This window comes from Bos indicus, chromosome 10 (assembly GCF_029378745.1).
Source record: "Bos indicus isolate NIAB-ARS_2022 breed Sahiwal x Tharparkar chromosome 10, NIAB-ARS_B.indTharparkar_mat_pri_1.0, whole genome shotgun sequence".
NCBI lineage: Eukaryota > Metazoa > Chordata > Mammalia > Artiodactyla > Bovidae > Bos > Bos indicus.
The window spans coordinates 50,678,934-50,693,363 of NC_091769.1; the positions used below are offsets into that span (position 1 = coordinate 50,678,934).

At 41.6% G+C, this 14,430-nt stretch overlaps 1 protein-coding gene and 1 non-coding gene across 3 annotated transcripts in view; both read right to left on the minus strand.

Annotated features, from left to right (window-relative positions):
• FAM81A (family with sequence similarity 81 member A) overlaps positions 1 to 14,430 on the minus strand; it is an 85,754-nt gene that overhangs the window by 58,659 nt on the left and 12,665 nt on the right. The window contains exons 2-3 of one of the 2 annotated variants that reach the window (XM_070797487.1): positions 4,366 to 4,433; positions 2,979 to 3,252 (exon numbers count right to left, since the gene is read on the minus strand). In XM_070797487.1, the coding sequence (XP_070653588.1) occupies positions 2,979 to 3,252; positions 4,366 to 4,412 (321 nt within the window). In that variant the 5' untranslated portion in view covers positions 4,413 to 4,433. Of the gene's footprint in view, positions 1 to 2,978; positions 3,253 to 4,336; positions 4,434 to 14,430 lie in introns of both variants that reach the window. The other variant, XM_070797488.1, reaches the window with a different exon arrangement.
• Positions 2,291 to 2,362, minus strand: TRNAC-ACA (transfer RNA cysteine (anticodon ACA)). The gene has a single exon. It is a non-coding gene; the product is annotated as a tRNA-Cys (tRNA).

Genomic DNA, 14,430 nt, shown 5'->3' on the forward strand with positions numbered 1-14,430 from the left:
GACCTAGAATAGCTGAGAGAGACAATTTTGACAAGAGCAAAGTCGGAGGGCTTACACTGTATGATTTCAAAATGTACTCTTAAGCTAAAAATTAAGGCAATGTGGTATTGGCATAGGAAAGCCATACAAATCAATGGCATTCAGAAATTAACCCTTAAATTTTATGATCCATTCATTTTTGACAAAGGGGCAAACGGGAAAATGATCGATTTTCCTTGGATATCCATTTGAAAAAAAAATTAACTTAGATCTTTAACCTCACTTCATACACGAAAATTAACTCAAAGTAACTCACAGACCTGAAGGTAAAAACTAAAATCAACTTTTGAAGAAAACAGAGCACAAAAGCCTTATGACCTTGGGTTAAGCAAACAGTTCTCAAGACATACCACCAAAAATATAAACCATTTTTTTAAAAAACTTGTAAGTTGGACCTCATTAAAATTTGTGCTTCAAAAGACACCACTGGGAGAATGAAAACAGAAGCCACAGAATGGGAGAAAATATTTTGCAAATCTCCTATCTGATATGGGACCTGTATCTGTAATATACAAAGAAATCTTACAATTCAATAATAAAATAACCTAATTTAAAAATGGGTTCTGACACATGTTACAACATGGATAAAAAATCTGGAAATCATTATAAGTGAAATGACCGAGACACAAAAGGGCAAGTACTGTATGACTGCACTTCTGTGATATACCTAGAATAGGGACAGAAAGCAGAACAGAAGTTGCCCAGGGCTGAGGGGAAAGTGCAATGGAGAGTTATTGTTTACTGGGAATACAGTTTCTGTTTTGGATAATCAAAAAGTTTTGAAAATCAACAGAGGTGAACATTGTGAATGTAATTAATGTCAATGAACTGCACACTTTAAAATGGTTAAAACGATAAGTATCTTACCACAATAAAAAATAATTTTAAAAAATGGGCAGAAGACTTGGGTAGACACTTCACCAAAGAAGACGCACAAATGACTAATAAGGACATGAAAACATCATTAGTTATTAGGGAAATGCAAATTAATAGCACAATGAAATACCACTACACGGCCACTATAATGACTATAATCAAAAAGAGAGATGATAGCAAGTGCTGGGGATGAAGTAGGGAAACTGGAGTCCTCACACATTCCTGGTGGGATTGTAAAACGGCATAGCCACTTCGGAAAATTGTTTGGCTACATTTTAAAAAGTTAAACATAAGCTTACTACAAGACCCAGCAATTCCACACCTAGTCATCTACCCAAGAAAAATTAAAATATATCTCCATACAAAGACATGTTCACATATTCACAATACCTTTAGTCACAATAGCTAAAAACTGGAAACAATCCAAATGTCGATCAGCTGATAAGTGGAAAAACAGAAAGCTGTATATCCATATAATAGGATACTATTAGGTAGGTTTAGTCGCTAAGTCATTTCTGACTCTTGCAATCCCACAGACTGTAGCCCTCCAGGCTCCTCTGTCCATGGGATTTCCCAGGCAAGACTACTGGAGTGGGTTGCCATTTCCTTCTCCAGGGGATCTTCCTGACCCAGGGATTGAACCCAGAGATCGAACCCAGGTCTCCAGCATTGCAGGCAGACTCTTTACCATTGAGCCACCAGGAAAGTCCAATATGATACCACTCAGACATAAAGAGAAACGAAATACTGATACATGCTAGAACATGGTTGCACCTCAAAAAGATTATGCTAAGTGAAAGAAGCTGGATGCAAAAGACTTCATATTGTAAGATTCCATTCATATGAAATGTCCAGAAAAGACAAATTATCTATAGAGACAGAAAGCACACTGGTGGCTGCCTGGGTCTGGGGTAGAAGGAAGGATTACTCGCAAACAGGCTGATAGAAATTTGGGGAGTGATTGAAATGTTCTATAACTGAACTGTGTTGATGGTTGCACAACATTAATTCTATTAATTTACTACAAATCATTGAATTGTACACTTAAAATGGGTAGACTTCTGTGGCTTTTCAATTGTACTTCAGTAAAGCTCTTAAAATAAATAAATACAAATCTGAAACTGAAAAGAGAGTCTTGATTTCAGGAAGCATAATTAAAATACAATCTCCATGACATAAGACAAAGGTTTTCCTTAATCTAGCCATATACCTTTTATTCGTATATTTTCAAACTACATGTGTAAGGAAGTGAAGTCTCTCAGTCGTGTCCGACTCTTTGCGACCCCATGGGCTGTAGCCTACCATGCTCCTCTGTCCATGGGATTTTCCAGGCAAGAGTACTGGAGTGGGTTGCCATTTCCTTCTCCAGAGGATCTTCCCAACCCAGGGATTGAACCTGGGTCTCCCGCATTGTAGGCAGACGCTTTACCATCTGAGCCACCAGGGAAGTACTGACATTGTTCAGTGATGTTAGCCCGGGCCCTAAATGATCTTAAGCTTTCTGAATTAAATTCTGTGGTCCCTGTGATTGCCCAATAAACAGCAGTAAATTTACAAACTCTAAAAATAGACAATATTGGCCTTTTCTTGGGCTCATTTCAGAGAAAAATAGAGCAATAAAAGCAAGCCTGAGAAGCAATTCAAATCCCCAGATTGTCTGAGTAATCAACTGTATTATATATAATCATTATGACCTAGAAACATTTCATCTGAAGCAGCAAAGGCTGACCTAGTAATTGATTTAATAGCTGTCTTCAACGACAGGAAGGGTTTTACAGGGAAACTATCTGATGAGTTCTCCTCTCTTTCCATTGAGAGCCAAACAAAACAAAGTGATTTAGTAATCAGCAAGGTACACAGAGATTAAACACAAATAACACTAACAGTAACTGCTACCAGATACCGGAATATACTTAATGTATTTGTTCAAGCTGTTTCCTTGGCAATCATTAAGATTGGACAAGACAGACGGCTGTGGTCTGATGGCAGAAATGCCTGTGAGGGGTCATCAGGTGTGGGGCAGATCTGTCTGTGGGAACGCACCACACTTCCACATGCCATACCTCGATATCCCGATTCAGTTGCTTCACTATGGCAGTGATGTTTCTGATGTGCTCCTCCAAGAACAGCCTGGCCAAGCGGTCGCCTCCCCCTTTGTTCTGCATTTTCTGCAAGCTGCTGACGATGTCGTCTTTGATCCGGAATGCGTGCTCCACAAGGGCGGCTGTGGTTTTCTCGTGGCAGAGGATCCTGTCTTCGAGTTGCTCCACTAGGCTTACGGATGAGTAGGGTGCCATGGTCAGGGACTGGCTGTGTCGGGGCATCGTTCGAACTCGCCTACAGAAGGGAGCCCCACATTACTAGGGTTGTCAGTTAGGAAAAAAAATCATTTTTAAAGCCAGATTCAAGACTTCCCAGGAAAGGCAAAGTATCTATCCTTACAAGCTAAATGAAGATTTGAAGCAGAATTTCTGCCCCAAAGAGTTTTCTTTGTGAGACAGGCAGCATCTTTAATCAATGGTCCACAGAGAGTCAAGTGTGCTGGTAGCAGGCTCCATGCCCTCCCAACACAAGAGGCTGCAGGCTCAAAGCTTATTAACAGAATCACTGGACCTGCTTTCCTTTCCCCTTCTCCTAAAGTGGCTATAAACTGAAATGCCTACAAGGGTCAGGCTATGGATATAAAGGAGTGAAGCATACCACACAGGATACACTAGGGCATGTTAGGGACTTTGAGAAACTGAAAGAGGCATTCCTCACCTAAGGGAGCCACAATTCTGTTCCACCCATGAGTAACCATTTGGGAACGCAGATTCTTTTTTCCAGATCATCTGATAGTTCAAGAAGAACCAAGAAATTTAGGCTTGTATGTGAAGTCACCTGATTTTTATTTATGTATTTTTGGCCATGCCACAAGGCATGTGGGATCTTAGTTCCCCGACCAGGGATCAAACCTGTGCCCCTTGCATCAGAAGCACCGAGTCTTAACCACTGGACCACCAGGGAAGTCCCCACCTGATTTTTAAAATGTTAACAACTCATTTAAAAAGTATTTAAGATGATCCAGGCCAAACAATGTATTACTTCTATGAGCCAGTTTTGGCCTATGGACACTCAATTTGCAACTTCTCATTAAAAAGTTTTAGTGGGGATATCAGCCCATAAGCCTCCAGAGGTACATTTTATTGTTAATCAGAAGTACAACTGTAATGCAGGGCTACCGTGAAATCTCCACCGGTCACAATCACTGAATGGTCCACAGTGTCCTACAAGTCAGAAGCTGGAGAGGGGACACAACAGTACTACTCTTGCCCTTAAGAAAAGTCATTCTTGGATATAAAAGAAGCTGCAAGGCTTCTTTTATAATGACCATCATGCCCACTAGCAGCCCTCATGGAATTGGTGGAAAGAAAAAGTATACCTTAGATGCATATTTTCCATATATTATACCTTTCCTCGGTGACAAGAGAAGGAAATACAGTGCTCCGTTGGGCCATTTTCTTTTTAATAATTCACATCTGTTGAAAAAACAAGCATTAAATTATTTAACAGTTTATGTCTAGAACATAAATGACCTTGGGGATTTCCCTGGTGGCTCAGACAATAAAGAATCTGCCTGCAATGCTGGAGACCCAGGTTCAATTCTTGGGTGGGGAAGATTCCCTGGAGAAGGGAATGGCAACCCACTTGCCTGGAGGTATTCTTGCCTGGAGAATTCCATGGACAGAGGAGCCTGGTGGGCTATAGTCCATGGGGTCGCAAAGCGTCAGACATGACTAAGTGACTAACACATACATACACACAAATCTTATTATTAAGTTACTAAAGGGATCAAAAATTATGCTGACATGCTGATTAATTATATTATTAAATATCCTACATATGATAGAAACAGAAGATGTCTCAAAATAAGGAGAAAAGAATCAAGAATCAAAATGCTTTTGAACCTAATACCATAAGCCCTGCTGGGTAGGTCAACATGTATGCGTACATGCTAAGTCAAGTTTCCTGAAGTTTTCTCACCCCGTATCTGCATCTCAAGTTTGAAAAACCACTTTTATAGAAATAAGATAGTTCCTTAAACAGACTTAAGTCACTCTTGTACTTCTCCCTAGAACTGTACAGAAAACTATCCTAGGAAATTTATCTCAGCAAATTTAGTAAATTCCATAGCAAATTAAGAGCATTATTTTAAAAATAATCTTAATAGACTAATGCATGATCGACGGGATCTGATTTGGGTGAATTTATCTATCTACTAAGAGAATGAAATCATACTTTTCATTAAAACTTTAAAGCTGTATTATAAGATATGATCATTCACATTACATCAGGCTTATATAAGGAACATTTGATCATCACAATGCATTAGACATCTGAAAAAATTAGAGGTTTTAAAAATATTTCATTACTTAGGTTTCTCAATACTGCTGTTAATTGCCTTAAAACAGTGAAAGCCTAGTAACTATGATAAGATTCAGTAGTTAGTTCTCATTTAGATGCTGGATTGAGAAATGGTTTTCTGACTGAAACCATTGTTTTGGCATCATCCATCCAGTATGTTATTTTTAGAGTTTCAAAATGTGAACTTTTCCCTTTCTTAGACAAATAACTTTGAATTTAAACAAATTACATTTAAGAAAAAAAAGTGTTCCATGCCAAACAAGCTATGATGCCAAAAGAGCTCTTCAGTATTAAAGAAAATAATTTCTGTCATTTAAACCACAAAAATTAGGCCAGTGTGGAATATTCAGAATCACAGAATCTGTACAACTTTAAAGTTGTAAAATAGCTTAGTTGAGATACTAATCTTTAGAATAACCCAACTAAGAGACATTCTTTGGAAGGACTGATGCTGAAGCGCCAATACTTTGGCCACCTGATGAGAAGAGTCAACTCACTGGAAAAGACCTTGATGCTGGGAAAGACTGAAGGCAGGAGGAGAAGTGGATGACAGAGAATGAGACAGTTAGATGGCATCACTGACTCAATGGACACAAGTTTGAGCAAGCTCCAGGAAATGGTGAAGGACAGGGAAGCCTGGTGCGCTGCAGTCCATGGGGTCTCAAAGAGTCAGACAAGATCGAGCCACTGAACAACAAAAACAGCAAAAAGACATTTGGCATCTACTATATAGCCACCAACAAAGGTTCGTCTAGTCAAGGCTATGGTTTTTCCTGTGGTCATGTATGGATGTGAGAGTTGGACTGTGAAGAAGGCTGAGCACCGAAGAATTGATGCTTTTGAACTGTGGTGTTGGAGAAGACTCTTGAGAGTCCCTTGGACTGCAAGGAGATCCAACCAGTCCATTCTGAAGGAGATCAGCCCTGGGATTTCTTTGGAAGGAATGATGCTAAAGCTGAAACTCCAGTACTTTGGCCACCTCATGCGAAGAGTTGACTCATTGGAAAAGACTCTGATGCTGGGAGGGATTGGGGGCAGGAGGAAAAGGGGACCACAGAGGATGAGATGGCTGGACGGCATCACTGACTTGATGGACATGAGTCTGAATGAACTCCGGGAGTTGGTGATGGACAGGGAGGCCTGGTGTGCTGCAATTCATGGGGTCGTAAAGAGTCGGACACGACTGAGCGACTGATCTGATCTGATATAGCCACCAGCAGCAGCATATAGCCACCTAACCTAGAATAGATACAACAAAACTCCCCTCCCTGAAGGGCTTTCTAGCCTACAGAAACAGTAGACATCTAAAGCAACTTTGAAACAATGCACTAAGTGGCCAACTAACCATATGAACAAAAAAGCATGGGTAGAAAACACTAACTCATAAAGTTATATTTAGACTGCCCAGGTGGTTCAGTGGTTAAGAATCCGCCTGCCAATGCAGGGGACATGGGTCGATCCCTGGTCTGGGAAGATCACACATGCCTTGGGGCAACTAAGTCCATGCGCCATAACAACGGAAGCCCATGCGCTCTAGGGCCCACAGGCTGCAACTACGAAGCCTGTGCACCCTAGAGCCTATGCTCTGCAACGAGAGAAACCACGGCAATGAGAAGCCCACACACTAGGGAGTAGCCCCCGCTCAATACAACTAGAGGAAACCCACACAATGAAGACTCAGCACAACTATAAATAAATACATAAACAAATATTTTTAAGTTATATTCACTCTCATGCTCAGTTCAGCTGCTCAGTCATGTCTGACTCTGCGACCACATGAACTGCAGTACGCCAGGCCTCCCTGTCCATCACCAACTCCCAGAGTTTACCCAAATTCATGTCCATTGACTCGGTGATGCCATCCCACCATCTCATCCTGTGTTGTCCCCTTCTCCTGTCCTCAAACTTTCCCAGCATCAGGGCCCTTTCAAATGAGTCAGCTCTTTGCATTGGGTGGCCAAAGAACTGGAGTTTCAGCTTCAGCATCAGTCCTTCCAATGAACACCCAGGACTGATCTCCTTTAGGATGGACTGGTTGCATCTCCTTGCAGTCCAAGGGACTCTCAAGAGTCTTCTCCAACACCACAGTTCAAAAGCATCAATTCTGCACTCAGGTTTCTTTATAGTCCAACTCTCACATCCATACATGACCACTGGAAAAACCATAGCCTTGACTAGACGGACCTTTGTTGGCAAAGGAATGTCTCTGCTTTTCAATATGCTGTCTAGATCGGTCATAACTTTCCTTCCAAGGAGTAAGCGTCTCTTAATTTCATGGCTGCAGTCACCATCTGCAGTGATTTTGGAGCCCCAAAAAATAAAAGTCTGACACTGTTTCCACTGTTTCCCCTTCTATTTCCCATGAAGTGATGGGACCAGATGCCATGATCTTCGTTTTCTGAATGGTGAGCTTGAAGCCAACTTTTTCACTCTCCCCTTTCACTTTCATCAAGAGGCTCTTTAGATCTTCTTCACTTTCTGCCATAAGGGTGGTGTCATCTGCATATCTGAGGTTATTGATATTTCTCCCAGCAATCTTGATTCCAGCTTGTGCTTCTTCCAGCCCAGCGTTTCTCATGATGTACTCTGCATAGAAGTTAAATAAACAGGGTGACAATATACAGCCTTGACATACTCCTTTTCCTATTTGAAACCAGTCTGTTGTTCCATGTCCAGTTCTAACTGTTGCTTCCTGACCTGAATATAGGTTTCTCAAGAGGCAGGTCAGGTGGTCTGGTATTCCCATCTCTTTCAGAATTTTCCACAGTTTATTGTGATCCACACAGTCAAAGGCTTTGGCATAGTCAATAAAGCAGAAATAGACATTTCTGGAATTCCGCTTTTTCGATGATCCAGCAGATGTTGGCAATTTGATCTCTGGTTCCTCTGACTTTTCTAAAACCAGCTTGAACATCTGGAAGTTCATGGTTCACGTATTGCTTAAGCCTGGCTTGGAAAATTTTGAGCATTACTTTCCTAGCATGTGAGATGAGTGCAATTGTGTGGTAGTTTGAGCATTTTTTGGTATTGCCTTTCTTTGGGATTGGAATGAATAATGACCTTTTCCAGTGCTGTGGCCACTGCTGAGTTTTCCAAATTTGCTGGCATGAAAGTGAGTGCAGCACTTTCACAGCATCATCTTTCAGGATTTGAAATAGCTCAACTGGAATTCCATCACCTCCACTAGCTTTGTTCGTAGTGATGCTTCCTAAGGCCCAACTGACCTCACATTCCAGGATGTCCAGCTCTAGGTGAGTGTGAGTGATCACACCTTCGTGATTATCTGGGTCGTGAAGAATTTTTTTGTACAGTTCTTCTGTGTATTCTTGCCATCTCTTTTTAATATCTTCTGCTTCTGTTAGGTCTCATCCCATACATACAAAACTTTGTAACTATGTGTGTTGATACATAAGACTTATTATGGTGATCATTTTGCAATATATACAAATACTAAATCATTTTATTATGTACCTGAAGTTAATATAATGTTCTATGTCAATAAAACCGCAATTTACAAGTTTTTAACATTAAAAAAAAAAAATGGGGAGGAAAAAAGGGAGAGCGCTTTGTTTTCTTCCTGGTTAGCAGCCAGGTCAGGAAAGAACTGATGAAAATGGATAGGATTTCCCAAAGTAGAGAATGGAGAGATTGTGCCATACTTTCTCTCCTCCACATTCCAGCATTACCTCTATGTCCTTTACTCTCAACATACTCTGGCCTAACTCCTTCTTCCGCCTCATCCTAGGCCACTTCATACCATAGTCATCTCCTCCAGTCAACTCTAACCTTCTGCATGGCCATGCTCCCCACCACTGTCCTTTAGCATGTAATGCACTTCACTACCATCATAACTTTGCCTGTGTGCTCTATCAGAAATGCCTTTCCCATCCCTGCCCGCCTAGAAAACTCACCCTGATCCTGAAAGAGCCCACCTGCCCTTCAAGTCAATAAAATGGCTTGTCTCTATTCTTCAGCTCTTTATCCTATGAGTTTTATATTTTATATTTATATATCAGCTGTTTAGCAGTCTGTCTCCCCCTACTTATATGCCACTTAAGGGCGTGTATCAAATCTTTTTTTCTTTTTTAAAGATCTTTTGAATGTGGACCATTTTTAAAGTCTGTATTGAATTTTTTGCAATATTGTTGCTGTTTTATGTTTTGGTTTTCTGGCCATAACGCATGTGAGACCTTAGCTCTCCAACCAGAGATCAAACCTGAATCCCCTGCATCAGAAGGTAAAGTCTTAACCACTGGACCACCAGGGAAGTCCCTCAAATTTTAATGGACACAGAGCTGACCTACAAGAAGCTACACAAAGAGAGCATGACTAGCACTCCAGTACCAGAAACTGCAGCAAGAAAGGCATTAGAGTGGAGAAGGTCATGGCAACCCACTCTAGTATTCCTGCGTGGAGAATCCCATGGACAAAATAAGCCTGGCAGGCTACAGTCCACAAGGTCGCACAGAGTGAGACAGGACTAAAGCACCTTAGCACACATGCACGCACACAAGGCATTAAAGATAATGGTTTAGTTAAACGTACAGTTGGCTTCTCTGGTGGCTCAGTGGTACAGAATCTGCCTGCAATGCAGGAGACCTGGGTTCAAACCCTGGGTCGGGGAGATCCCCTGGAGAAAGAAATGGCAACCCACTCCGATATTCTTGCCTGGAGAATTCCAAGGACAGAGGAGCCTGGCAGGCCTCAGTCCATGGGGTCGAAAAGAGACGGACACAACTGAGCGATTAGAACACAACACACGGTCCTCAGGACTCCCCTACTGGCCCACTGGAAGTCCCCTTCCAACGCAGTGGGCTCGGGTTTGTTCCCTGGTTGGGGAACTAAGACCCCACATGCCATGGAGCCTGCTCACCACAACTACTAAGCCCACGCACCGCAACTAGAGAAGCCTATGCACCACAACGGAAGACCCCAAATGCCTCAATGAAGATCCCATGTGCCGCAGCCAAATAAATAAATATTTTTTTAAAAAAAGAATCATTCTCTACTGAGACTCCATCCCCAACATTAGCCACTCAGTATAATACCTGTGAATGAATGGAGACCTTTGCAATACCCTTTTCCAAAGGTCATTTCATCCACCTGGAATTATCCTGCCTGAGCTATAGAAACCCAGTCATACCCTCTTTCTGAAAAACAAGTCTATCCACCACTCATTGCCTGAGATTGCTTTTCAATAACACACCTCCCTGTAACAAACCAAGCACTGTGCACTCTCCATGACAGAAAATGTCACGAAGCATGAGTCCACAACACATACTGAGGTCTGTTCCAAATTGGCACCCCTTTCATGAGTGTGGCAGATGTGTTTATCTGTCAGGTCTCTTAGTTGGTTAGTGTTATTTTTGGAACAATCTTTGGCGATCTGTATTGCCAACCACATTCAAAAGCAGAGACATTACTTTGCCAACAAAGGTTTGTCTAGTCAAGGCTATGGTTTTTCCTGTGGTCATGGAATCACATCCATGTGGTATGGATGTGAAAGTTGGACTGTGAAGAAGGCTGAGCACCAAAGAATTGATGCTTTTGAACTGTGGTGTTGGAGAAGACTCTTGAGAGTCCCTTGGACTGCAAGGAGATCCAACCAGTCCATTCGGAAGGAGATCAGCCCTGGGATTTCTTTGGAAGGAATGATGCTAAAGCTGAAACTCCAGTACTCTGGCCACCTCATGTGAAGAGTTGACTCATTGGAAAAGACTCTGATGCTGGGAGGGATTGGGGGCAGGAGGAGAAGGGGATGACAGAGGATGAGATGGCTGGATGGCATCACTGAGTCGATGGACGTGAGTCTGGGTGAACTCTGGGAATTGGTGATGGACAGGGAGGCCTGGCGTGCTGCGATTCATGGGGTTGCAAAGAGTCGGACCCGACTGAGCAACTGAACTGAACTGAACTGAAGGATTCAAAATAAACAATGGATTTTTAATTGGATTCAGTCATTGGATTAAGTGACATCTCAAATATTCTTTCCAGATCTTCCCACTGTCAGTTCTGCCCACTGCCTTAAGTTTCCAGCTCCTGCGCATTTTATAAATCTGCCCTGCAGCACTATGAGTGGGTCTGTAATATGAACAGGGACGTCTAGGGGGTACACTGTTTTGATTGTGCCATGTTTCCCTGTTACAGTATCAAACTCCAGTTTATAAGGTTAGAAACTTGGGAAAATTTAGGGAAGGGAAGGTAGGTGAAGCAAGGACAGGAGAAGTAAAAGAAATAAGAAAAAACAAAATCTCAATGCCTAAAATATGCAATGTATCAATAGAATTTGGAGGTTCACATAAGAGTAAAGGAAAATGCTCTTATCTAAACCAAAACACTTATTTGTGGTTAGGAAGACCCTGGGTATATACATATGTATATATATTCTCAGATACATATATATGATATTTTAATGACAAAAGGAGATATTAATGCCAAGCAATAGTTCTATTTTTCTAAACAAGATGACACTAGAGTATTATTATACTTTAATATTATTATACTTTATTTATTATTATATGTTAATGTAAAATGATACATGAACAAACTAAAATGACAATTTTTACAGAAAAATTAAAATGTAGTTTTTCAGTTTACTATTAAAATACAGCACTGATATGTTCTACCAAGTGTCAGAATTAAAAAAAAAAAAAGGGCAAAGCATTTATGAATAAAGTGGTTGTAACGCGGTGGTGGGAAAAAAAAAAAAACTGATTTTCTTATAGTTAAAAATAGTGAAAAGATAGAGGGCGGAGAACAGTGGAAGGCATGTCTAGGAAGAAGGTGGGAGTGTTCCCTAACTGATCTCAGAGGCCAGGCTCAAGCATGGACTCTGTCCTGGTGCAGCGAGGAGTGATCAGAGATGGAAGACTCAAGGGTGGTGAATGGCCAGCTGCGAGAGCAGCTCAGAATAGGGGAGGTCACAGTGGTAGATGCTGCACCAGAATCCAGACTAGGAGGCATGGGATGGGGCCAGGGAGGGAGGAGGACATAGGGTTCCCCCAGGGCCCCTTTCCGCCTTTCTCCCCATGGTTCTTCAGCTCTTCTTCCTCCCCTCACTGCCTCCTGTCATTTGATTTTCTTTCTCTTTTTTCCCACCCACCCCTCTCCATCCATCTTCCTTTTTTCTCTTTCCCTCTTCTTTACTTCCCCTTTCCACGGGCCATGTTCCTTCCCTGCACTGTCTCTCCTTTCCCCTCTCCCTTTCTATGGCTACAGTCTGACATACCTTTCCATCATGGAAGACAAGGGTGATGGGATCAGGATGGTCCTTACTTGGAGCCTGGCTCCCCCAGTAACTGTATGATCCTAGCAGGCTGGCCTCAACTTACCGGGTTGGGAACACAGAACTAACAGCTGCTCCCTTTTTGGGGTGTTGACCCCTAGTCAGGCACTCAAGCAGCGTGTTTATGGACATTAATGAAATTCATCCTCACAATCATTCGTGAAGGGACTGATCTTATCACCTCCATTTAACCAGAGGAAACTGAGATTTACAAATGTTCAGCAACTGGTTTGACATCACAGGAAGGAAGACAGCAGGGATCTGGGCCTAAGGGCCCTGCCTCTTCATCAGCAGGCATCATCCACAAGGAGGTGGCAGGGTGTCCGGAACAGTCTGGCCTCAGGGCACTTGATATGCTTCCAGAAAAGGCACTTCCTTTCTCTCCCATAGTTAATATCCCTTCATCACATCTGATAGAAAATGTATCTACCTTTAAAACTAAAACATATAAAAAGTTCAGCAAATAGTATTCATTTGCTTAAAGTGACGCTGTTCATTGTGGGGAGCTAGTGGGGGAAATCATTAGGTACTTGCTATCACTCTTTCATTTGGCCAAAGCTGTTTCTCCTGGCACAAATATACACTGAGGTTACTGCTGGACTGACACCACACTATCACTTGTACTTTCAAAACCAGAGCAACACACACACACACACACACACAAAATGCCTTGCAACACACGTACTTTGTATGAAGAAATTTGGAACATTTTAAAGAACACCTTTTCTTAATGTGAAAAAATGCTTTTCATGGTTAATAAAGTAATTTTTAAATTTAGGCTCTACATAAATGCATGAAGAACAAATTGAAAATCACCACTCAGTAAGTGTTGATGTTTATATCAGTTTACCTTTTTTTGAGATCTCTTTTCAGGATATATATAATTTTTCCTTTTTGAAAAAAACAACATCCTACTCTATACTTACTATAAGTACCCTGCATTTCCTAAATGATATTATATCCTGAACATTTTTCTATCAATATATGAAGATACATATCACAATTTCTAATGCCTGTATAATATTCCATTAAATGGACATACTGTCACTGTTAGGCAGCTCCTGGCTGATGGTATTTACACTGAAATACTATTTATAATTAGGGTTTGGTTCAACTTTTTGGTCTCTTGTTTTCCCTTTGTTCTATGAAATAACACAGGTAGTATTAAAAAGTCAGTGGGGCAAATTGCAAGCTATTTCCAAAACTGAAGTTTAGATAAGACTGACCATGAAACCTAAAGAATCAAGAAGGGATGAAGTCAGCAGACCTGTCAGAACAACCCAAGATCCTGCCAATGCTTACAAGTGAAACATGGCAGTCACCACACCTGTGATCACTGGCTCACTGTCAGTCTTCGGCTCTATGCTGTGAGCTCCATGGGAAGCTGTACTGTCCACAGCTCAATTCCCAGCACCTGGCGTCTAGCTGATCAATAAGTGTTTGCTGGATGAATCAATCTCAAGGATAGAGGACTAAAATGAAGTCATTTCAAAATGCTGAATTTAATCAATTAAATTATATTCTGACAAAAGAAGGAATGTGCAACCAGAAAGGGAGATGGGACATACAGCGTGTCTAGGAAAAGCAGAGTACGGAGAGGCAAAACTGATCAGTGTTTCCAAGAACCTGGGGCAGCAGGAAGAACCCTATTATGGAGAGGGATGCATTAAGCTCTCAGGGCTCAGTGACACGGACCACTAAGAAGATCCTGCTCACTCCTCCTGCCCTGAGCCCACACTCCTCAAGCACATCATCTAGTTTCCAGTGCGGATGTGCATAAAAGGAGAAGACACAGGAATCAGCAAACTCGAGGCCCAGGCTAACAG